Here is a 23537-nt window from a genome sequence, read left to right on the forward strand (position 1 = left end):
TTTTAATTAAATAAAACAAGAAAAAATATTACAATTTTATTAACAACATTAATAACTGATCTATTCTTATACCTATTCGTTTAACACAAGTGCCATCGAGTTATAAATTTGCTTTTTTACAAATAAAAGCTTCATTGAATGTGTTAAATTCCAGCTCCTGTCATCCTAGCAATTCTGTCTTCGATCTGCCTCCGTATGTTGGCGTTGACATTTGGCAGGTCAATACCCTTCCTGACAGAGGTTTCTATTTTCTGGACTATGTTTATCTCCCTTGGCCATGCAACAAAGTTGGTGACAGTACAATCGTTAGTGGAACCAATGCGTCCCGTCCTTCCACAACGGTGAATGTAATCAGCAATGTAAAGAGGGAAATCATAGTTGATTATGTGACGGGTCTGAAAATAATTAACATCTATAATATTGTTGTCCATTCTAAAATGATCCAAAATAACTCATGGGAAATTTTTAAAATGCTTGTAGTGATTCAAAAACACATAAAACTCAAACAGTATTAGGACAATTTTTAAAAATAGCAACACAGTTGATTAAAAAACGCCTTACGAAAAAGTTCAAGCAATTCAACAAGACAACTTTTTTAAATATTAAAAAAAAATTCCAACCCGTATTGTATCTAATCCACGTGAAGCAATATCTGTACAAGACAGAACATTAACGGAACCATTGTTGTACAACTCAAACTTTCCTTGCTTCAGTGGAACAGCCATTTGACCGTTAATATTGACACATTGTATGTTATTTTCATTTAGAAACATGGAGACAAAGTCGCATGTTGATGTCTTATTGGAAAAAATCATTACAGGTCTCTTCTGGTTGACATCTGCTTGGACTAGTTTCAGCAATTCCATAGGTTTTTGTGCTTTTCCAAGACGAAGGAATCTGAAAAAAAAAGGATAACTCAAGCATATACTAACTTTTTAATATATAGCAAAACAAAAAAGTTATATGATCGAAAAGATTCCATGATTAGGTGTTATGACAACCTTTATAATTTTTCCCTCCATTTCTCCTCCTGTCATACTCTTTGAAAAATAAAGACTAGGTTATGTAGCAACACAAGTGGACCTTTAGGTTAGTTACTTACTTTTGTGGCACATGTGGCAGTAACTTGTGTATATTACTTGTGGTAATCGTCCTCAAGGACTGAGGGTCTACAAAGGAGTTGACAGCTTCCGGCAGCTCATGGGGCATGGTGGCACTCACCAGGGTCAACTGACACCCCACTGGGGGGGCTTGAATTTGAACTTTATACTGAATCTAAAAATATAAATAACTGGCTGAATATATGTGTTGCCATTAACACGTAAAAATCATGTAAATATTTTTTTTCGTTATTAAGAAACAAACAAATTGCTTCAAAGCCTTCTCCAGTGTTCTTAGTTTGTCAAAATTTGTTTGATGGTTAAAAGCCACTCAAATATAACACTTACCCCAAACTTTTTCAACAAATTCTCTACTTTCCCAATAAAACTATCATCAAGTAATGTATCAGCTTCATCAAGTACCACATGATGTACATTGTGCACCTTTAGGATGCCAGTTGTCACCAACTTGCTGTATGCTCCGAGAGTCGTGATAAGAATGTCAGAGTATTCAATCGGAGGGTTCAGGATTTTTTGCTTAGTCTTCCCTCCAATTAAAGTTGTTACATTGATGTTGAAGCTTTGTGCTATATTCTCCGCAACTTGGCCTATTTGACTTGCTAGAGATAAAGAGAATAATGTTGATTATGTTACAGAATTGTACACTTAAAAATAATGCAATCAGCACTCTTTATTGCATAATATAATATTAATATTGACTGTCTTTTATTCTTCTTATTGTTATCATGTGAAAACTAAAATTATAGTTTTCTCTGTTGATCCAAAATGAATAACAACTTACCTAGTTCTCTACTAGGAGTTAAGACAACAGCCAAAGGACTATTGAATTCCTCTTTCATGTGAGGTTTCCATTCTAAAATATGCTGAATAATTGGCAATAAGTAAGCCAATGTTTTGCCACAACCAGTCTCCGCTGTTATAACTGAATTATATCCTTCAAGAATAGACGGAATGGCTTTTGTCTGTATTAAAGTTGGTAATTCAAATCCCTGAGCAATCATAATCTCACTTAGCTCATTACAAACGCCAATTTCCTCAAAACTCTTTCTGTATACCTCTTTTTCTTCCTTTTTATTTGCGTCATAATAGATAGTAAAGTGATCATTCTTTGATTTAGAACTCAGCCAACCTTGGGACGCTAATTTAATGCCATCGAATTTACGATATGTTTGTCCCTCATAATGATTATACTCTGGACGTTTGCAGGATATTATAGGCAACTTTTTCTTTGCTTGCTGAATACTATAATACCGGCAGTACGATATATTAAACAAGTGTCGTAATTTGGACATTTTTAAAACTATTAGCACTCATAACTTAAAAAGGTTATGTCAATGTTTATTCATTTTAGCACATTCAAAATAAATTAAAGTATATGGTATAACCTCACTTTATAGAAATTCCAGTCTTGAATGCAATGTCCAAGTAATGTCATAGATTGTCACTGTTAACCTGTCTTGTTAAAAAAAATAAAAATAGACAAAGTCCGTTGTTGACGATGGAATTTCAAAGCTTTGCTTTTATTTGTTTCTATAATAATTTACTAAATATGATTCTATATTAAACAATTATTTTTGATCTAACAAAAACGTACGGCTGCAAAATGAACACGGCTATTGAGTGCATAAAATTACTTGTAATCTGATTAGATAGCTTGTCCCGGAAAATAAAAATGCTCTTCATGTTCCGGCTCGTATTAACTGACCTCTATGTATGGACTGGCAAAAACGCGTAGTTTTGTGCCTGCTTAATTTTCGCCACGCCACCAGCGCTGATGTTATAAGACCTAAGACGGAATTAAAGTTTTTAATTAAAAGCTATTGTTGTTTTAATAAAATATTTATTTCAAAAAATCTTTCATTAACAACCATTATCTGTTTTAATCATATCCGCCGCTTTCTCTGCTATCATCACGACAGGGGCATTAGTATTTCCACTAGTAATAGTTGGCATCACACTGGCATCTACGACACGTAGGCCTCTTACACCCTTTACTCTTAATCTTTCGTCCACAACCCCTTCCGCACCCATTGCGCAAGTACCTACTGGATGAAACTGTGTTCCTGACAAATTTAATACGTAACATTTCCAGTATTCATGACTTCCAAATGGTAATTTAGCGCATTTATCGAGATTTAAATCCACAATTTCAGCTTCAAAACTTTTGTGGTACGAGGAATTTATTACTTTAGTATAATCTTCAACACATCTTGCGAATGTTTCTATATCTTGTACATCAGAGAAGAAACCGGAATGTATTAATGGTGCAACTTCAGGATCACTGCTTTTCAGTTCAATTTTACCTCTAGATTCCGGATGTAGTAAAGTTAATACCGCGAACGCCACTTCTCTTTTTAAAGCAGCTTTTGCCATTGAAGTACATACTTTATCGTTCCATTTGAATACGTTTTTACACATAAATACTGGCAATATTGATCCTCTATGTTCTGGAAGAACTGTCGCCTGGTAATCTGGATATGTTTGAGATTTATCCAAAGCGATGTGCCCAAGCAAACTCGCTGTTGGAAACTTGTCCAGATTTCTGAATACATTTATTATTTCAATAAATGATCGTATATTATCACCCCCACTTATTAATACTGGAACCAATGCATGATCTTGCATATTTTTCCCAACATTAGGGGAATTGACTAATGTTTTAATTCCAATTTTATCCAAGTGATCTTTTGGTCCTATCCCGGACAGCATTAAAAGTTGAGGACTGTTTAGAGCGCCTGCTGATAAAATTACTTCTTTTTTTGCTCTTATGGTTACAATTTTATTACTTGATAATTTTACTTCTACGCCTACAATAGTTTTGTCATTATCAAAAATTACTTTTCTCGTCAACGTATTCTTTAGCAAATATAAGTTTTTTCTGTCCAATATAGGTTGTAGAAATGCAACCGCAGTGCTTTGCCTTAAATTATTACCGATTGTGAACGATGGAAACGAATAGCCGATTTGTTCAATGCCGTTTGTATCAAGTAATAGATTGTTACCTATCTCTTCGAAAGCTTCCAAATATCGTTCAGGTCTACCTTTCCAAACTGGTCGGGTAATATGCATGTATCCATTTTTTCCATGTAGGTTAGATGTTTTACCATTTAAAATAACAGGATCTAATAAATGTTCGCTTTTTTTGAAATAATGTGTCACATTGTGCCAGTCCCATCCTGGGTTACCTAATTGGGTCCATTTGTCGTAGTCTGCTTTATTACCTCTAACATAGTACATGTAATGGACGCCACTGGATCCTCCCAACATTTTTCCTCTAACCATGTGTATGTTTCTTGTCTTTTGTGCCTGACTGGAATAGCCATCGTCAAGTGTTTGATAATTCCAGTCCGGCAGTGCCATTGGCATCAACACTGATAATCCGGGACTCTATAAAAAAAAGTTGATCTTTTTTTTATCTTAACTCTGAAGCAATACACAATTTTATGAATACGATCTTATTAATGTGAAAATTTGGATGGATGTATGAATACGTCGTCATATCTTATTGTATGGATATAAAATATATATATTTTTAAATTTATTTACTGACTGTGGTGGCTATTTATAATCTGCCGGTCCTGCTCTACATCTATGCCAATTTCAGCGGGATTCAAGCAGACGTTTTGGAGATACCTTCAAACAAACATCCATCCATTTGGATTTATTAAGAATATTAGTAAAAAGTAAGAAGTTATTTAATCGTTTAAGTTATTAGGTCGTAAGTTTATTGTCAGTAACTAAAATGTAAAGTATAATTTTATATTCTGCAATCGCAGCCTTATGTTATATAAACGCGACTAATTAATGTATTAAAATAACAATAAAGTAATTAAAATAAATAACTTAAACTTAACAAACATTGCAATAAAACATCATTTCTAACTCAATTGTTATTTTTAATCTCTTTGTTTCGTGAATCTCACATGAATTAAATATATTTTTTTCTACTTTTAGTATACATGCTATTATTTGCAATGAAGCAACTATTATTATAAAAATTATTAAGTTTTGATTAATTGATGTTTCTTTTTGGTCTAGAATACGAAAAGTATTTAACTTTTCTTTTATTTATTCTAGAAACTCACGGCAAAAACATAAAGTTAAATAATGAATATTAATGTGATTAAGTGAGTTAGTGAATGAATGAATGAATGATTATATCATTAGCAAATGGAATATGGCGCCCGTTTTTTATTTAGACTCTGCAAATTGCATTTTGATGGAATTCATTTATAAATTGTTTTTTTTTTGACACTGATTTGTAGAGGTGAAACTTTTTTGGCAGTTAATTCTGTGCAGCCAATGAAGAATTGACGACAGCCCGTCAATATCACCTTTAGGCGCTTAGTACACAAGTATTTGACCACCCAGGGCATTAGAGGGCGCTGCAGGCGCCAGAGTCGGATACAAATGTGCGCCCACTATGATACCCTTTAATCTTTGGAAGATTTCCTTTCAACATAAAAAATCTCGCCCAGGACGCCAGAAATGCTAAAACCGGCCCTATTCGTTCAATATGCAATTTGCCAAGTCCTTACGATGTGCCGTGGCAAATTACAATCGAGCGGGATTAACAATTTCGCGATGACAAATACAAACATCAGAGATGAGAGGTGGGTCATCGCCAGCTTCTATCAGCAACACGCTCCAGTTTCCAATTTCTGTAAGGCGATTGGCGAGCACGCAGCCCGCTGAACCCGCACCCACAACGATGAAGTCGAAACTGTCGCCATCTAGAATATATACAAAGCTTTGACTTTTAAGATATAGGAACTATCAAAGGCGCGCTTTTCCCTCTGTCAAAATTTGACAGTTAAATAAAGACGATCTTACTAATTACAAATGCGAATGTTTAGATGGATGGATATTTGTTGCTTTTTTGTATGTGTATATTTTTGAGTCAGTATGCGTTCATAAAAACATTTTAATTTGTATCTGCATATCGACAACCTCCAAGAGCTTGGCAGAATTGATTTAGGATAACAGTGGCTCTTTGCCTAGTCCATTTCTCTATTGTTAAAGATACAATGAATAATGTGACAGCTGCGTCAAATTTAACATTGTGATTTAAAGAAATCTTTCACAATGAAAAATGTAAGCCATTAATTTTCTCAAGTTAAAAAAACCACAACTCAAAGTTCACAAAAATAATCGACTTAATTTAAATTTAGTTGCATTTTTAGTTTGTATAAAGTGTAAATTGGAACATTAAGTAATTGAAAAGTGATAAAAAATAAGAATAAAAAGGGACATCACACACTTCAAATTTTAAATAAGCCCTAATATGCCGTCATATATCATGATATTACTAATATTATAAATATGATTGTTTAGATGGATGGATGGATGGATAGATGTTAGAAGGTATCTCTGGAACGACTGATCGGATCGTGATGAAATTTAACACCGATGTAGAATATAGTCTGGGAGAACACATATTTATTATTTTTGTTTAATCCCGTGCGGACGTACTCGCGGGCGACAGATAGTCACAAATAAATTTGTTGTACATATCCAAAAAGAACCTTATAAACAACCTTTTGTCAATTGTTTTTTTTTTATTTACATGTTTTTATTAAGGCGAGATGAACATCATTATGAATATTCGTTTGAACTTGTTGACCTTCGTGTACTACGTGTAGTAATAGAATAAAAAATTACGCATAATTTTATGTTTATTTCGTGAGACCAGCAAAAAAGGCCTTTGTCTCCCATGATAAAAAAAATATCAAAATGTGTGCTGGGACACAATAGACGTGAAACTACAAAGTACAAATGGAAAAAAAAATATAAGGTTGAATTAAAAATCTACTTCTTTTCTCACAACGGACAAGTGGAAAAACGAATCGTACCAAAATTTAAATAATTGGGCCTGGCAGGAAAATGTTCGTCGACTAAAAATTTATATTAAGGCTAGCTATCTCCGCGACTCTGTCCGCACGGAATTTAAATAAACCTTAATTAGTAGACTATGTGTTTTTCTAGACTATATTCTACATATGTGTTAAATTTCATCAAGATCCGTTAAGCCATTCTGATGATACCTCGTAACAAACATCCATCCATCTAAACTTTTGCATTTATAATATTAGTAAAATTTCTACAGCGCTGTAGGGCGTAAAGTAAACCAAAAAGATACGAAGGTGAAGACTAAGAATCGAATGAGATCAAAAATCGATGACAAAGGTATATAATTAGACTGGTTTCTTAAAACTAACTTACCGGAGACGTGAGTTTGTGTTTTGTATTCTTGAGTATTGAGCAGTAGAGGGGCCACCGCAAGAAATATTGTGGATAAAACATTAATGAAAGGTAATAAAATATTTAATTGAAAATATGCTATTGAAGTCACCAACATTCTGCAATATATTACATATAATGTACCCGCCGATACATAAACAGAGTTCACAAAACACGACTAGCGAATAAACACAATACAATGTACCAACTACTTTTATATGATTTCGTGCAAGTTTAATTTAAACTAGCGGTTATCAGCGACTTCGTTAGAGTCGGAATTAAAATATATTATATGCCAGCGTTCATCAGCTATCTTCTCGCCATAGTTCCGTCAAAATCGGTTCAGCAGTAACGGAGATTACCCGAAAGAAACATACGGATATTTTTTTTTTTATTTCTTTGTACCAAATATCATTTTTTTCTCGTTATTACATACAAACAATCCAATTAATATGTATAGACTAGCTGACTAGACAGACGTCATGTTCTTAATTTTTATCTTTCATAAAAACATTCTTCAGACTATAATAAACTCAAAAAGGAAAAGATACGATTAATTTTCATTATTTATATACCTAAAAACTTCAACGCTTTATTTGTGTCCTTCAAATTAGAATAAGTTTAAAGAGAATGTTATATTACTTTAGAGAGAGAGAGAGAGACTTTTTATTGTATAACTTTAGAGTAGGAATTTATCAAAGTATTTAAACTATTTTCATATTTCATTGTAAGTTTTCACCGACCGAGAGTCCTGTTCTAAAACAAACTAATTTATTTTTTAAATATTAGCAGATTTTTTCTGGAAATTTACTAATATTTCTTTTTACCATTCCAACTAAGCTCGAGGCTTGTGCTAGGATATGGTTTACGACAATAGTCGATTCGAACCCCCGACCTCATGATCGGTAATCGGTACCCTTAACCATTAGGCTATTGATTCAGAACTATGATCTGTGATATATCAAAGAGAAACAAAAGGAGAATTTGCTAGTAAACAAGTATTTCGCCAGTGAAATACCACTTTTTATTGTTACTGAATTGTCACTTTGAGGAGGCATTTACAGCTTCACCGGGCTTGAGGTGGCCGAGCGCAGATGGCACTTAGCCGAAACCTCATTTAAGAGTAACTAAGCTCGAGGGCTCCCTCAGGAACCTCGGCTCGGGCCGTTACTTCGTTATTATTACCGGATTGGCGTGAAAACCCACTGATAACTAAACACTGTTTATACGAATTCCTCTCAAACGTCAAATCTAGTATTCTGAGTCTAATTTAATTTAGTCTAAGCTATAAAAATAATAACAAGCACAAAATGAATAACAGTATAAAAAAGCTTTATAGGCTAGTAGTAAGCGATAACTTACCGTGGATTGCTAAGACCAAAATCCCCGTTTAAAACATATTGTCATCTTGGTTTTGTCAATGATAATGATTGGGATGGTAATACGTATAATACAAAGAGTCTGGTCTCAGAAATCAACGATAATTATCTGAACTTAATTAATCGATATGTAAACTTTAAAAAATATTACTTGTTTTCGTTGATAATAAAAATATAATAACGTGTTAAAAAAGCCTATATCTTCCGAAGATAAAAACGCGTGTGATTTGTTAGTCCACTAAATTGTAACTAAACTATTTATTATGTTAGTTCATTGAAATGAAACTGCTTATGATAATTCGCCTATTTGCCTTCATGTCTAGTGCCTACCATAGTTTCTCAAACCGTGGGACCGACCCCCAATGGTGCGGAGCTTTTTGGGTGGAAACACCAAGTAAATTTCGGGAGCGACAAAATGGCGCCGCAATGACACCAAGAGGTTAACAAGATTGCAGCAAGGATCGGTAACTGTTTTTTTCTTTACTAATTAATTAAAGGACCCCCAAAGATGACATAGGGCTCTTAATAGTTAAAAAAAAGACGATAGGTGATTTTGTTTTTTACTTCTAAATTTTTAGGTTATTTAAATTGTCCAGAGGTGAAAAATACAATGAAAAAGTTTGAGAAACCCTAATGAATTTTTATTAGCGAGCCAAAAGCCTCAACTAAATTGATAATTCCAATCCACGGTGATCGATAATTACTTCCTCACTCTTAAAACTTTGCCTTGTGAAAGAAAACTACAGTCGTTGGGGCTTTAGGGGGATACTGACATTGACTCTTAACACCGGTGTTATTTTTTTACAAGAATATTCCTTATTCTCATTGTATATAAAGGGACAGATACTTATTTACAACTTACATAACACCTTTGTATATTTGCCATCTAACATAAATTAATCTTGTGACGCATACTAAAATATTTTAAACTAGTTTTATTAATATGTAAATTTATTCAAAATTACTAACGTGACAAAAACACATTAATGTTTCTAATATATCTGAGCTCCAATCGGACATGCGTTCTTCTAACGCGCGCTAAAAAAACGCTCGTCGGGGTTAGACAACGTGTATTCGCTTCGAAGCCATTATTCCATAGCGAACTTTTAAACCGCGACGCTTTTTTATCCAGCAATGCTTTTTAAAAGGGCCGAAGGGGCCGAAAGGCGAGTCGACGCAGCGTTGGTAGGCCTCCCGCACGATGGACCGATGGCCTGGTCAAGGTTGCGGGAGTGCACTGGATGCGGGCGGCACAGGACCGGGCATTGTGGCAATCGATGGGGGAGGCCTACGTCCAGCAGTGGATGAATTTAGGCTGATTATGACGATGATGATGCTGTTTAAGCACTCAGCGAAGGAAACAAGTTTGATTATAAAGTGGTTAAAAAAGCGCTCGTGCGAATGCGCTCTAAAATTTTCCACGCCGTTTATTAGTATGTACTTGTATTTATATATATAAAAAATGACTGTTAGAAAAACAGAGAAAAATGTTACTTGACAATGATTTTCGATAGTCATTTTTCTTGAAAACAAAGCCGAACCAGTAAAAGCGGGAGATCATTGCAATCCGTTGCTAATTTGCCCCGTGCCTCTAAAAAATAACCTATCATACTTCGTTGGTCAGTGGCAATGTATCTATCTAATGGCGACAGATTTTAGTCCAGTAGTTTTTTATTCGTTACATGCAAAAATACAAACCCTTCCGTTTTTTAGACTTGTTCCTTCCCAATTCGAGTCACATCTGGAACCTATATACATAACCAGTCTTATATTGAAGACATTAAATTTAAAATTATACACAACATCCTAATAGGAAAACATGCGATAATAAAAAAAATACTATGTATTCGTTTTAATTAACATAAATTTGCAACAAGGGTCAAAGGTGCTTCCTCATTTACTCACAAGTCTCATTAATATCCCACTTATATCATAAACTAGCTGTCGCCCGCGACTCCGTCCGCGTGGATATATAAACTTAATATATAGATAAGTTAAATAAAAAGCAGCTCTTCAAGGCATAAATTCGAAAAAATAATAATAAATAGTATCCTATGTCCGTCTCCTGGCTGTAAGCTACATCCACAACAATTTTCAGGCATATCGGTAAAGCCGTTCTCGAGTTATAAATAGTGTAACTAACACGACTTTCTTTTATATATATAGATAAGATGCGAATGTTTAGATGGATGGATGTTTGTTAGAAGGTACCTCTGAAACGGCTCAACGGATCTTGATGAAATTTTGCACAGACATAGACAAGGACTTGCAGATTATAAGTGATTAACCCCTGAGCCACAGACTATACGATGTTATAGGTTATTTTTAACCCGAGTGACCTGTAGTAAATAAATTTTGGAGATCAGATTAGTTTCGATTATAAGATTATTGAATGGGAATAAATAAAATTACCTTATTTGACAACAGACCCGCTTTAATAAGAAAAAAAATACATTTAGTAAAACTTTTTAAATCGTTTAAGTATTTACACAAGAAAGAAATTACATATACTTGTAAATAAGATGTCGTCCATTAATCACGTGATTCAATTCATCATCAGCTATTTTCATCTTTCATCTCACTATACGTCCCCACCGAGGGGCTCGGAGCCTACCCTAAGTTAGGGGTGACTAGGCCATAGTCAACCACGCTGGCCAAGTGCGGGTTGACTTCACACATATCTTTGAATTTCTTCTCAGATATGTGCAGCATCACGATGTCTTCCTTCGCCGTAAGAACGTCAGATAAATATACATATGTAAATCGAAAATTGAAAAACACATCGGTACATGTTGGGATTCAAACCCAGGACCTGCAGATTGCAAGTCAAGTGCTTGACCCCTGAGCCACCGACACTCTGTGATTCAGTTGCAACTTTTCAACCAGTCTGCTGTCGAGATATTTTATTGTATATTTTTATTATTTAAACAAATAGCCTAATGGTTAAGGGTATTGATTTCCGATCATGAGGTCGGGGGTACGAATCCCGTCACTCCATTATTGTCGTAGACCATATCCTAGCAACAAGCGTACGCGCTTAGTAAGTAGCTAAGTTTGAACGGTAAAAGAAATATTAATAAATTAACAAGAAACTGCTACTAAAAAATCCTCGTGGCTTCATTATATCCCTCTCTCTTTCTTGCGATATCCCGTGATTTTCCACAACCTTTATCACGTGATTATTGGACCATCCAATACTTCATAAGTTGAAAAAACTAACATTTTTGTTGACAAATAAAGAAAACATTTCTTTTTCCTACTTCACTTAATATTTAATAACTTGAAAAGCTAACATTTTGACTTATATATAATGTATATAATATTTTATTTATTATTAAAAAAATATTTACAAAAACTGACATGAAGTTACTAAATGACAATAATCAGTTGACATGGAATGACTAAAGTATAGTACGACAAATTAACTGACCCGATGAGGGGCGCTACTATCGCAGCTAAAACATAGACAACATCTTACTTATATTATAAATGCGAATGTTTGGATGGAAGTTTGTTAGAAGGTATCTCCAGAACACCTGCATGAATCTCGCTGAAATTTGTCATAGATGTAGAACATAGTCTGGAAGAACACATAGTTAAAACTAAACTTACTTAACACACAATTAAACACTTTAATTCCGCGCGGACAGAGTTGCACGCGACAGCTAGTAAATACATAAATTCACACAGCAACTATGGGTTTCTGAGACAAAAATCTCTGTATAAAAGTCATCTGTCGTCATCATTGACAATAAAGAGATAACAATATGTTTTAAAGCGAAATATTTTGTACTCAGAAACCCAGGATAAGACAAGGATGTGGTAATACTTTCTTGATATCATCATGGGGGGCGCTAGTGGACTAAAATAATTTATCATAGACCGGGTCAGATAACTTTGTCCTTCTATTAGTACAATTAAGCGTAGATTATACAAAACATTAAAATCAACTGCCTAACACACAAACATATATCTGTCTCCCTTTTTATTAAAAGAATAAGAGAGACAACATACTCGGAAGTGGAAATCTGTAATTAGATTCTTACACATAACAAATATACAATGATGTATCAAAATTAATTAGAAATGAGAAATTATAACCTATCTAAATACATTTATAAGTCTGTAATCATAGACTTAATAAAAGAATAGACATGTTTAATCAAACTGATATATAAACACGACTAAACACTCACGTATATTCGTCCGGTGGCGGCACCGACTAGTTTCGAGCCAATCGGTTGGCCTTCATCTGAATGAGTGGTACTTGTGTTATTTCGCGGACGCGGCCCTCAGCTCACTCGGAGTGAGAATATACGTGAGTGTTCAGCCGTGTTTATATATCAGTTTAGTATGTCTCACGAAAGTTTGAATTATTTAATGTTTAATCAATTTAAAAAATAAATTTAGTAATGTTAGTAAAATTTAGTTGGATGGATACATATCTTCAAAACGGCTCAACGGATTTCATGTAAATTTGGCATTCATCATCAGCTCACTATACTTCCCCACTAAGGGGCTCGGAGCCTACACTAAGTTAAGGGTGATTAGGGCATAGTCAACCACGCTGGCCAAGTGCAGGTTGACTTCACACATATCTTTGAATTTCCTCTCAGATATGTGCAGCATCACAATGTTTTCCTTCACCGTAACAACATAGGATAAATGTACATATGTAAATCGGAAATCTAAAAACACATTAATACATGGCGGGATACGAACCCAGGACTTGCAGATTGCAAGTCAAGCTTAACCCCTGAGCCACCCAAGTTCAAATTTGTATGATGTAGAATACTGTTCATTCAAAGACAAATAGTTGTTTTTTTTTAATACATTTTGAATATAATTTCTCAATTCCATTGAATTTATACATATCCTAGCGGACCCGACAGACGTTGTCCTGTCTACACGTCTTTAATTTGAATAAATTAATATGAAGTTAATATTTGATGAAAATTGTGAATCTAAACCATTCCCAGATCCCCTTGAACCCACACAAAAAATTTCATCAAAATCGGTCCAGTCGTTTGAGAGAAGTTCAGTGACATACACATTCACAGAAGAATTATATATATAAAGATATAAAACATTTAAACGATGACAATTTCATAGCTATATTTTATATGAATTTAATATTGTTAAGAATGTGTTTTATTAATTTGTTCTCGTGTTTTGTATGTATTGTGAATGCAATTGATATACATTTAAATATAGAACAGTTTTAATTAATTTTATATGAAAAAATATCTTAAAAATAAAAAATAAAGTTAGCAGCGACATCTATCGAGGAATATGCAATTAAATACCACAAACTCATAGAAGATATGTTTTAAGAAGATTCTAGATTTTGCCTAATGACTTAGATGTTCGACAATCAGGAGGTCATAGGTTTAAATCCCGTTACTCGATTTGTAAATTTATATTCTATTATAATATTAGAGAAAAAATATTGGACTGATTTGAAAAAATTTAAAAACTACCACTGAAAGACATAAGCTATTTTTTATAATTCTAAGCAGACGAAGTCGCGGGGCGAAAAAAGTTTGAAATCAACCGATAATATTTAAATGAAAACACTTTCCCTAGTTTTCTTCTTTTGTAAAAGAAAGGGCAGAATTGTCAAGCCCAGTGAGAGTCACTGCTATCTTTATAGAAAATATTTAAAACCCACTTAGACATAGAAAATAATATAAACAAGACAGAACACAGGTATATTACGACTTTAAGATTGAAAGGGCGGCGCTAGTGAGCTAATAAAATTTAGTTTCATTTATGACCACCGGGCCAGATAACTTTGTTAGATTATAACGCATCACAACTAATCTGCTTGTTTTAATATATATATATATATATATATTGATAAGTTTCGCTAAAACTTGAGAACAGCTGAACAAATTTATTTTATCTTGGTCATGGAAACGTTCGTGCAGATCTAGGGAAGGTTTAAAGAGACGAGAAAAATTCGAATAATTACCGGGGACTAATTAAGTTTTCTTATTCCACGCGGGCGACACTAATATTTAATAATTATATACACGGATTTTACTAATCGGTACCGAATATATGCGATGGGCGTTCGTACTATAGGTATTTTTTATCTTTTTTTATTACTTAATCTAAAATTAAAGTTCATAATATCGACAGGCAACGCCTGATGCTTACATTCAGTACCGATTATTTTAAATGCATTTGCTAACTCATATATAATGAATTTAATAAAATAAATCTATAAAATCTGTTCTTCATTCAAACATATATCTATTGTATGTATGTATGTATGTACGTTGTGTTATGTATACGAGTTTATATACATATGTACATAAGAAAATGACATAAAATCACAGATTTAAATGTAACAAGTTAATGAAAATTATTTTTGCACACGTCCAACAATTCTATAAGCGTTGATAGATTCGCTGTAGCATCCTGCAACAGATCTCTGAAAAGAAAATAATTAATGTTTAATCAATACTAATATTATAAAGAGAAAGAGTTTGTTTGTTTAAACGCGATAATCTCAGGAACTACTGGTCCGATTTGAAAAATAAGCAAAACGGAAAATATTTACTAAAAATTACGAAAATGCAAAAAAATCATGGTATTATTATACTAAAGCCATCAAAATACGATATAATAACAATCAATGAGAAACTAAATTAAAAAGCAAACGTGCCGACAGACAAATTTGTACTTTCTATATATATAAAAATAGAGTTTAATTTCCAAACATACCTGTTTTTAATACAAAACATTTTCAATTCATCCCGCACTATAATACCACTTTCACTCGCATTCAAATTCAAACTGGATTTCAATTCAGTCTCCAAATTAGATATACGTCCTTCTAATAAGTTACTTGAGTTGTCCACATTCAGTACTCTGGAATAAAAAAGTGGTTATTAAAAAAAACTGGCATATATAATATATATGCCAGTTTATATAGATATAGAGTGTCATACTGGCATATATAGTATATGACAGTATGACACTCGCCCGGTGAAATACTACGACCACACAGAAGACAGGCGTCAAGTGGATGCAATTCCGCGTACAGTCTGATGAGTGTGCGTCCCGGACTAATTTAGTCCCCTTTCCCTTCCCACCCTTTTCCTTATTAGAAAAGAATGGGAAGTGGAACTGGACTCTCCGGATGAGAGGATGCATGGAAAGGGAAAATATTTTCCTTCTGTGCATCCTCTCCTCCGTCGATTAAAGGTAGGCAACGCATATGCAATTGTGTATGTCTATGGGCAACGGTCACTTCGCTATATCAGCGATTTTAGGTGGCCGATTGCTCGTTTGCCATCTTTTGATATAAAAAAAAACACTCAGGGGATGAATACGAATCAAATGACACCCATTCCTTCAAAATCAAGTTATTAATTTAGAGTATAAGAAGTTACAAAGATTTATACATAATAATATATTTAAATACGCGAGATTTCATAATCTTATTTAATTCCATGTGCCTTTAAATAAATAACAAAGACTATAAACGATAATATTTGGATGGATGGATCATCATCATCAGCTCACTATACGTCCCCACTGAGGGGGGTAGCCTACCCTAAGTTAGGGGTAACTAGACCATAGTCAACCACGCTGGCCAAGTGCGGGTTGGTTGACTTCACACATATCTTTGAATTACTTCTCAGATATGTGCAGGTTGCATCACGATGTTTTCCTTCACCGTAAGAACATAGGATAAATGTACATATGTAAATCGTAAAACACATTGGTACATGGCGGGATTCAAACCCAGGACCTGCAGATTGCAAGTCAAGTGCTTGACCCCTGAGCCACCGATGATTCTTGGATGGATGGATACATCCATCCAAAATATCATACATGTTAACATTTAACTACAGAAGAGCTAAATGAATATGGATGAAATTTGGTGTATATAACAAAATTTGTTTTTTAATTTGGCGTAAACAAAGTCGCGGGCAACAGTTAATTTAGTTTATATAAATACTAGTTGTCGCCCGCGATTCCGTCTGCTCGGAATAAAAAATAATAAATAACCTATGTGTTCTCACATACTATGTCCTACATCTATGCCAAATTTCAGCCAGGTCCATGCAGCCGTTCCACAAACAACTTGTAACATCCATCCATCCATACAAACATTTATATATATAATATTAGTAAGATATACATACCCTTGTATGGTGTGGTTAAGAGATATAATATGGTTCCTGAACATGGAGTACTTGCTGATGAGGCCCTCCACCGGCTCGTTGCCCGGTATTTGGTCTTCTATGCTATGAGGTATGCCCAAACATCGGCACAGCTTCGCACTGGAATATCATTTATATATTACTACTAGCGGTATTAAAAAAAAGATAATAAGTAACCTAAGTGTTCTTCTACTATATGTTCTATATGTGTATTAAATTTCATCGAGATCCATCATGTCAATAGATATTCATTATATAAAAACAACACTCTTCTTAAAAGTTAAAAGTTAAAAGTTGAAAGCTTCTCCATTTGAAAATAAATTATATTTGTAAGTTAATGTTTTGGAAGACGCTAGTGATATCATCACAAATTTGCCTTGCAATGCAATACTACGATCACACAGAGGACATTGATCAAGAGAATACCAGGTACTGTCCGATGAGTGATGGTACCAAAGACCTAATTTTAGACTTCCCTTCTCACCCTTTTCTAATAACAGAGTGTGTTCACGAGCAAATAAAAAGTTCAATGTTTATAAAAATATAAGTTTCGTTGTAAAAGAACTAGATGGCGCTGCGCTATTTAAAAGCACGCTAGCATTTTGTTTTACTGTTTTGTTGTGATTGCGCTTAACGCTAATTAAACGACTCATCCACCCGACCTTTTTTTGTATCATTTATTAACACGGATCCCGGGGCTTTTTGGGTTCCTGTACAGAGGGGGAGGAAGGAAGGAGGAGAGGATGGTAATAGGATTTTTTTTCTTCCTGTGCATCTCCTCCACCATTGATTAAAGATAGGAAACCTTGCATTGCATCAGCTATATCTATCATGTGGGTTCAAATCCTGTCCATAGTTCAGATGAAATAGTTACTAAAATTGTTAAAAACATACCAATAACTGGAAAATATAATCCATACAGTCTCGAATGCTTGCATAACAGACACATTATTCTGTCCTCGTGTCTGTCTGTCATTCAGCCGGTCCACCGTGTTCTTGGCTAGTTCCATATACTCCGGTATGATCTGACACTTCTTTGCCACCTCTACGCATAACTCTTTGAAGTTGCACACCTCAGCTTCCACCAGGGTCTTCGGGTCTGGATAAAAATACATACAGACTTAGGATCTGTCAAAAATATAATAATTTAACAAAAAAAATTGGTGTAATAATTCTCTGCTTTTTACTGACAATTATTGATATATTCTTATAATCATCATCAGCTCACTATACGTCCCCACCGAGGAGCTCGGAGCCTACCCTAAGGGTGATTAGACCATAGTCAACCACGCTGGCCCACTGCGGGTTGACTTCACACATATCTTTGAATTTCTTCTCAGATGTGTGCAGGTTGCATCACGATGTTTTCCTTCACCATAAGAACATAGGATAAATGTACATGTGTAAATCGGAAATCGTAAAATGCATTGCAAGTCAAGTGCTTGACCCCTGAGCCACCGATGCTCTCTACTCTTATAAAATATCATTTATTATATTCGTACCCGGATAAGCGAGAAACCTTCATCAGGAGTCATTGTCCGGTCCCGATAGACAACCTCCATAAGTAAATTGGGTTGGAGAGAAACCTCTTTAAGCAAGAAAAGTGTAATGGTCTCTTGGACTACTTATTATATCAAAAAAAAATCTCAGCCCGAGAGCAAAGATGAGCACTTTTTAATAAAAGCTATAAAAACATAAGACATACCTTTATTCCTAATATAAGTATAACTTTTCTTGAGATCGTTCAGCAAAGTGTCGATCCTTGGGAAGACCTCGTGGAAGACTGCTATCCAGTGCTTCAGCAGAGCAAAAAGCACGTCCTGCAGGTCCCAGGGCGGCGGCCTGCACACCACGTGCTCCCACAGCGTCTTGTATCTCGCGCGCATCTCGTTCTACAAAAACACAGAATCTGTTCAAACAGTACATATAAATATTTTTTTGCATCTTACTAATGTTTGTCGAATGTTTGGATGTATGGATGGCACAGATGAAGAACATAGTCTGGAAGAATTAATAAGCTACTAATTAATGTTCAATTCCTCGCGATGGGAGTTGAGGGCGACAGCTAGTATATTATAAGGTGGCAAATGAGCATCTATCGGTCAGACATTTGCAGATGCCTACATGTAATCAGCGGAGGGGATGCATAGAAAGAAATTATTTCCCCTTCCCATATAATATAAGGGTGGGAAGGAAATGTGGACTAAGAGTGAAGGAATCATTTCAAAGATAGCTGAGAGATTTCTTAAACAACCTAGAATTTTAGTAATTAAATGTTTTAAAAATCAAAGAAATCTTGGCTCCGTAACCAATAGAAGAATTTCATATTCCCCAAAGTTTCATAGAATCAATCTGGTTTTTTTTATTTATGATTACTGTTAAATAATTTACCTCTAATATATTAGCGAGTAGTTGGTACATAGTTAGCTCGTAGTGCTTCACGCTGGCGTAGAGTGAGGGGTCGGGCAGAGGGCGAGGTCTGCCCTCCAACATTGACATCAGGTCGGTCACTGTCATTGTCTTTATGCCATTTATCACTGCCTTGTTGCATAAATTCTTGTCATTTGATAGTAGCACCTGCAATATACATATAAGAAAATATTTAATGTGTACAGTCCAACAAATTCGCTGTGTTACAGTTATAGATTAATTGCAATCAATACTTACAAATATATAATTTATTAATTATATCAAACAAAAACAATATTGATTACTTGAACTGTACAATATTTATTGTGTAAGTGTGAACAAGACGTTTAACAGTTTATTACCACTTTAAACATAGACCACCAATGATCTTGACTGTACATTTTTTTTTTACAAAAATCTTTTGTATAGAGCCAAGACTCACTTTGGCTCACTATCAGTGAAATAAAAAAAAATCTACAAAGGAAATTTTATAATATATATAATAATAGTTAAACATATAGTTACCACAGACTTTCCCCTTTCAGATTGTTGTAGACAGCAGTTCAGAATCTCATCATCTGGTACTTCACAAGGAAAGATGTGAGAATTTGAATCGCGTAGTGACTGTCCTGGAAATACATTAAAGACCTATTTAAATGCAATTAATCTTAGTAACTACTGCTTGGAATTTTCAAATACTTATATACTTCTTTATTTAACTATTAAGGAAAGTTATAGATATTAATAAAAAGTACATAGCTTTTTAATAGTTCATCATCATCAGCTCACTATACGTCCCCACCGAGGGGCTCGGAGCCTACCCTAAGTTAGGGGTGATTTTAATAGTTACTTACTAATATTATAAATGCTAATTTTTAGATGGATGTTTGCCAGGACTGTTGTATAGAACTCACTAAAATTTGGCATAGATGTAGAGTTCGAGCTCGAGCGTCAATAGCCTAATGGTTAAGGGTACGGATTTCTGATCACGAGGTCGGGGGTTCGAATCCCGCCATTCGACTATTGTCGTAAAAAATATCCTAGCACAAGCCTAGAGCTTATTTGGAATGGTTAAAGAAATATTTGTAAATTTACACAAAAATCTGCTAATATTTTATTTAAAAAAAAAGTACAATCTTGAAGTACACATCGGCTACTAATTAAGTTTTTTTTTTAATCGCATGCAGACTGAGTCATTGTCAGCTAGTTGCATTATAAATATATAAATTATGTTATATTCAAACACAATTTCATGTACTTTTCATATCAGAATAGGTATAAAAGATACAAGAAGCTACTTTACCTTTCAGTCTATTGGCGACAGGCAATGACTTATACAAATAGTCCATGGCAGCCTTTGCTCGCTTACAAAGAACTCCATTGCCGTTGTTATTGTCCTTCAACTTGTCCAGTTCATTGATCACACGCCACGGCACCAGCAATGTTGGCTGCTCTCTGTAACCTGCGGAGAAACAACAACGTGACTATATCAAGTCAATGTGCAGTAATTTAAAAACAGAAGTGCAGATAGTTAAGGTAGGTGTAACTGAGGATTTCTCTCACTAAATCTACACTTAAAGACTATTGTAATAAACATTAATGATTTATATAGCTATCTTACTAATATTATAAATGCGAATGTTTGGAAGTGTCGAAGGATGTTTGTTAGAAGGAATCTCCGGACCTGCATAGATGTAGCTAAAATTTGGTATAGGTGTAGAACATAGTCTGGAAGATCACATAGGCTATGAATTAATTCCTTATTAACTCTGCACGGATGGAGTCACAGGCGACAGCTAGTAACAGTACAAATGGGGAAAGTTAGAATGTATGGATGTTTACTACATATCTCTAAGATGGCTTAACAAATCTCTCTGAAATTTGGCACAATTGTATAAAATCATCTGAAGGAACAAAGGTTACTTTTTTTTTAATTCCATGTATAATACTAATAGATAAGGAGGTATAATAGAAAAGAAATATAACAATAATTTAGTAGTTGTTTTCTCACCTTTTATTTGTGAGTTCAGAACATGCGTGATGCAGTGCAGATCATGTATGAAGATGTTTGTATCAACAACTATTACTGCGTTGGTCTGTATTGTGTTCAACATGTTCGGTGGAGTACAGCTGCTGCTAGGCTTGTGTGCATCCACCTTAAACAAATAATTCTTCTTATATTATAATAATACTATAAAGAGAAAGATTAATATTATTATCTGTAATTAATAAACTCAAAAGCTACTGAAACAATTTCAAGAAATTCTTTTGCCACTTGAAAGATTTAAAAAGCTATTGTAATTAACAAAACAATATAAAAACGCTATACAGAAAAGCATAATAAATGCAGTCATTAAGTAGACACAAACTTCCTTAGTAATTACATTTGAGAAAAAAGTGTAGTGTAAACAGTGTCTTTGGTTATTTGGCCACTTTGGTTTGTAGCGGGTACTAGGCTAGCTAGAATGATTAAGATTAAGTGGTGTCAAGATGTATGAAAACTACTATAATGCATAAGATTGTAAAAAGAATTGCATACCCTTGAATAAACCAATGTAACACCTTCATCCACATCCATCTGTTCAATATGTCTACCAGACCGGGAGTCATCAGTTTCATTTGATAATCTCCGTAACATTTGCATTCGATCTGAAGCTGTATATGAGTTATCGGTCCTATCTTTTATTGGCAATTTGTATGCAAGCTTCGTTTTAATTGCTGACAAAAGTTTATCAGCTTGAGAAAACTGTGGTGGTGTAGATGGATGTGCATTTGATGGATATCCAGTTATCTTATTACATATGCCCTGTTCGATATCTGCATAGGTGTCTTTCTGTATGTCTTTGTTGTCATACTCTTCAGGCAACTGAGCTTTCATTGATGATATTATTTTGTTCGCAGCAAAGAACTGTGAAGGTGATGAACTGCCGCTGTCGCTGCTTGTTTGTGAAGTGATAGTGCAATTAGACTCATTAAAATTTGGACTGTTCAATTCAGATCTTTGACTCTTTGTTGGGGTTTCAGCTTTGCTTGTTTGGCTTAATTTTTCATTCATCGATTCACAATTTCTACTAACATTTCTCTTCTTTTCCTGCTCCACTTCCTTGGTTAGTTGGGTTCTTAGTTTTGTCAGCCTGTTCTTTGCTAAATTCTTTGCTGGCTTTAATGATTGTGAACATCTGTTTTTGTTCTTATGCATGTTTAGGTGATTGTGCCTACTCCCATGAGAAACTGAATTATGAGATTGTTTTTGTTTGACTTCTGTAAATTAATATAGAAAGATAAATAAAATATAAAGTAATACAAGATATTGACAATAACATATTACTTATTACTAGCTACCCACTATATTACACACACAATTACTTACCATTATTTGACTTTGAAGACTGTAAGGTATTATTACCATAATTTCGCTTTGAAGATTTGCTATCGATCTCCTTTCTGTTTTTCTGTTCATTGCGATTAGACTCTACTTTGATGGCGGCATCGCTGCAAGATTCTTTTTCCTGTACAGACTTCGAAAAAAAAACAATTGTAATTACCCTTTATTCAGTTTTTACAAGTGTAATAAATCCTAGATCATTTTTTAAAACTTAAAAAAAAGATAGAGAAAATAAGTTGCAAAATATACCTTGGGCTTTATCCAAGAGGACTCGCGAGTCCTTGTGTTAAAATAATACTGTTTTCCTGGGTTTGATCTAGATTTACAAAGTACCCAACAATCTGTGAATTTATCACTGATAATATTCATCATAAATGTTAGTGTACAATGTTAAAATAAAGCAATGAAAACATTTTCTACTTATAAAAATGTAGATGAATTATTCTTAAGAAAAATATCTGCCAAAGCTGCCAAATAAAAATATACACCACCTACGAGACTAGGGATGGGCGTTGATTTAACGAACCAGTTGAATCAACCGTTGATCACCATTTAACGTTTAAACAAGTTTCAACCGTTGATCGTTTTCATTGAACGCAACGCAAAATTTTCATAGGAATCCAAAGAGTATATAAAATGTAGAAATCACTGATCGTTTTTTATTTATGTGCTAGTCTTCGGGGCCTTACTATAAAAAAAATTGACAGTGTACGTACGTCAATTTATCTCATGATTTTAACACTTGGATTTTCGACAAATCTTGGTATTTAACTATTCGTCGACTTGCCAAATGAGTTCTACACCAATAAATAATGAAATACTT

General features: G+C 34.3%; 3 protein-coding genes across 3 annotated transcripts; all 3 read right to left on the reverse strand.

Annotated features, from left to right (window-relative positions):
• Positions 1 to 64: 64 nt before the first annotated feature.
• Dbp21E2 (putative ATP-dependent RNA helicase Dbp21E2) lies at positions 65 to 2491 on the reverse strand. Its single transcript, XM_013320487.1, has 5 exons — positions 1903 to 2491; positions 1449 to 1720; positions 1103 to 1275; positions 621 to 897; positions 65 to 395 (listed from the first exon to the last, which is right to left on the reverse strand). The coding sequence occupies exons 1-5, from the start codon at positions 2411 to 2413 to the stop codon at positions 144 to 146; spliced, it is 1485 nt and encodes a 494-aa protein (XP_013175941.1). The 5' UTR covers positions 2414 to 2491; the 3' UTR covers positions 65 to 143.
• Positions 2492 to 2950: 459 nt separating this feature from the next.
• LOC106124065 (glucose dehydrogenase [FAD, quinone]) lies at positions 2951 to 7533 on the reverse strand. The gene is made up of 3 exons (XM_013320523.1): positions 7344 to 7533; positions 5721 to 5854; positions 2951 to 4508 (listed from the first exon to the last, which is right to left on the reverse strand). Exons 1-3 carry the CDS (start codon positions 7477 to 7479, stop codon positions 2982 to 2984), a joined length of 1797 nt encoding a protein of 598 aa, XP_013175977.1. The 5' UTR covers positions 7480 to 7533; the 3' UTR covers positions 2951 to 2981.
• Positions 7534 to 14596: 7063 nt separating this feature from the next.
• Positions 14597 to 23175, reverse strand: Swt1 (Swt1 RNA endoribonuclease). The gene is made up of 12 exons (XM_013326090.1): positions 22964 to 23175; positions 22700 to 22847; positions 21869 to 22590; positions 21341 to 21485; positions 20633 to 20791; positions 19855 to 19958; positions 19312 to 19497; positions 18626 to 18812; positions 17815 to 18019; positions 16903 to 17040; positions 15473 to 15619; positions 14597 to 15179 (listed from the first exon to the last, which is right to left on the reverse strand). The coding sequence occupies exons 1-12, from the start codon at positions 23084 to 23086 to the stop codon at positions 15101 to 15103; spliced, it is 2343 nt and encodes a 780-aa protein (XP_013181544.1). The 5' UTR covers positions 23087 to 23175; the 3' UTR covers positions 14597 to 15100.
• Between the last annotated feature and the right edge of the window lie 362 nt (positions 23176 to 23537).

This window comes from Papilio xuthus, unplaced genomic scaffold (genome assembly GCF_000836235.2).
Source record: "Papilio xuthus unplaced genomic scaffold, Pxut_1.1 DF828952.1, whole genome shotgun sequence".
In the NCBI taxonomy this organism is placed as follows: Eukaryota; Metazoa; Arthropoda; class Insecta; order Lepidoptera; family Papilionidae; genus Papilio; species Papilio xuthus.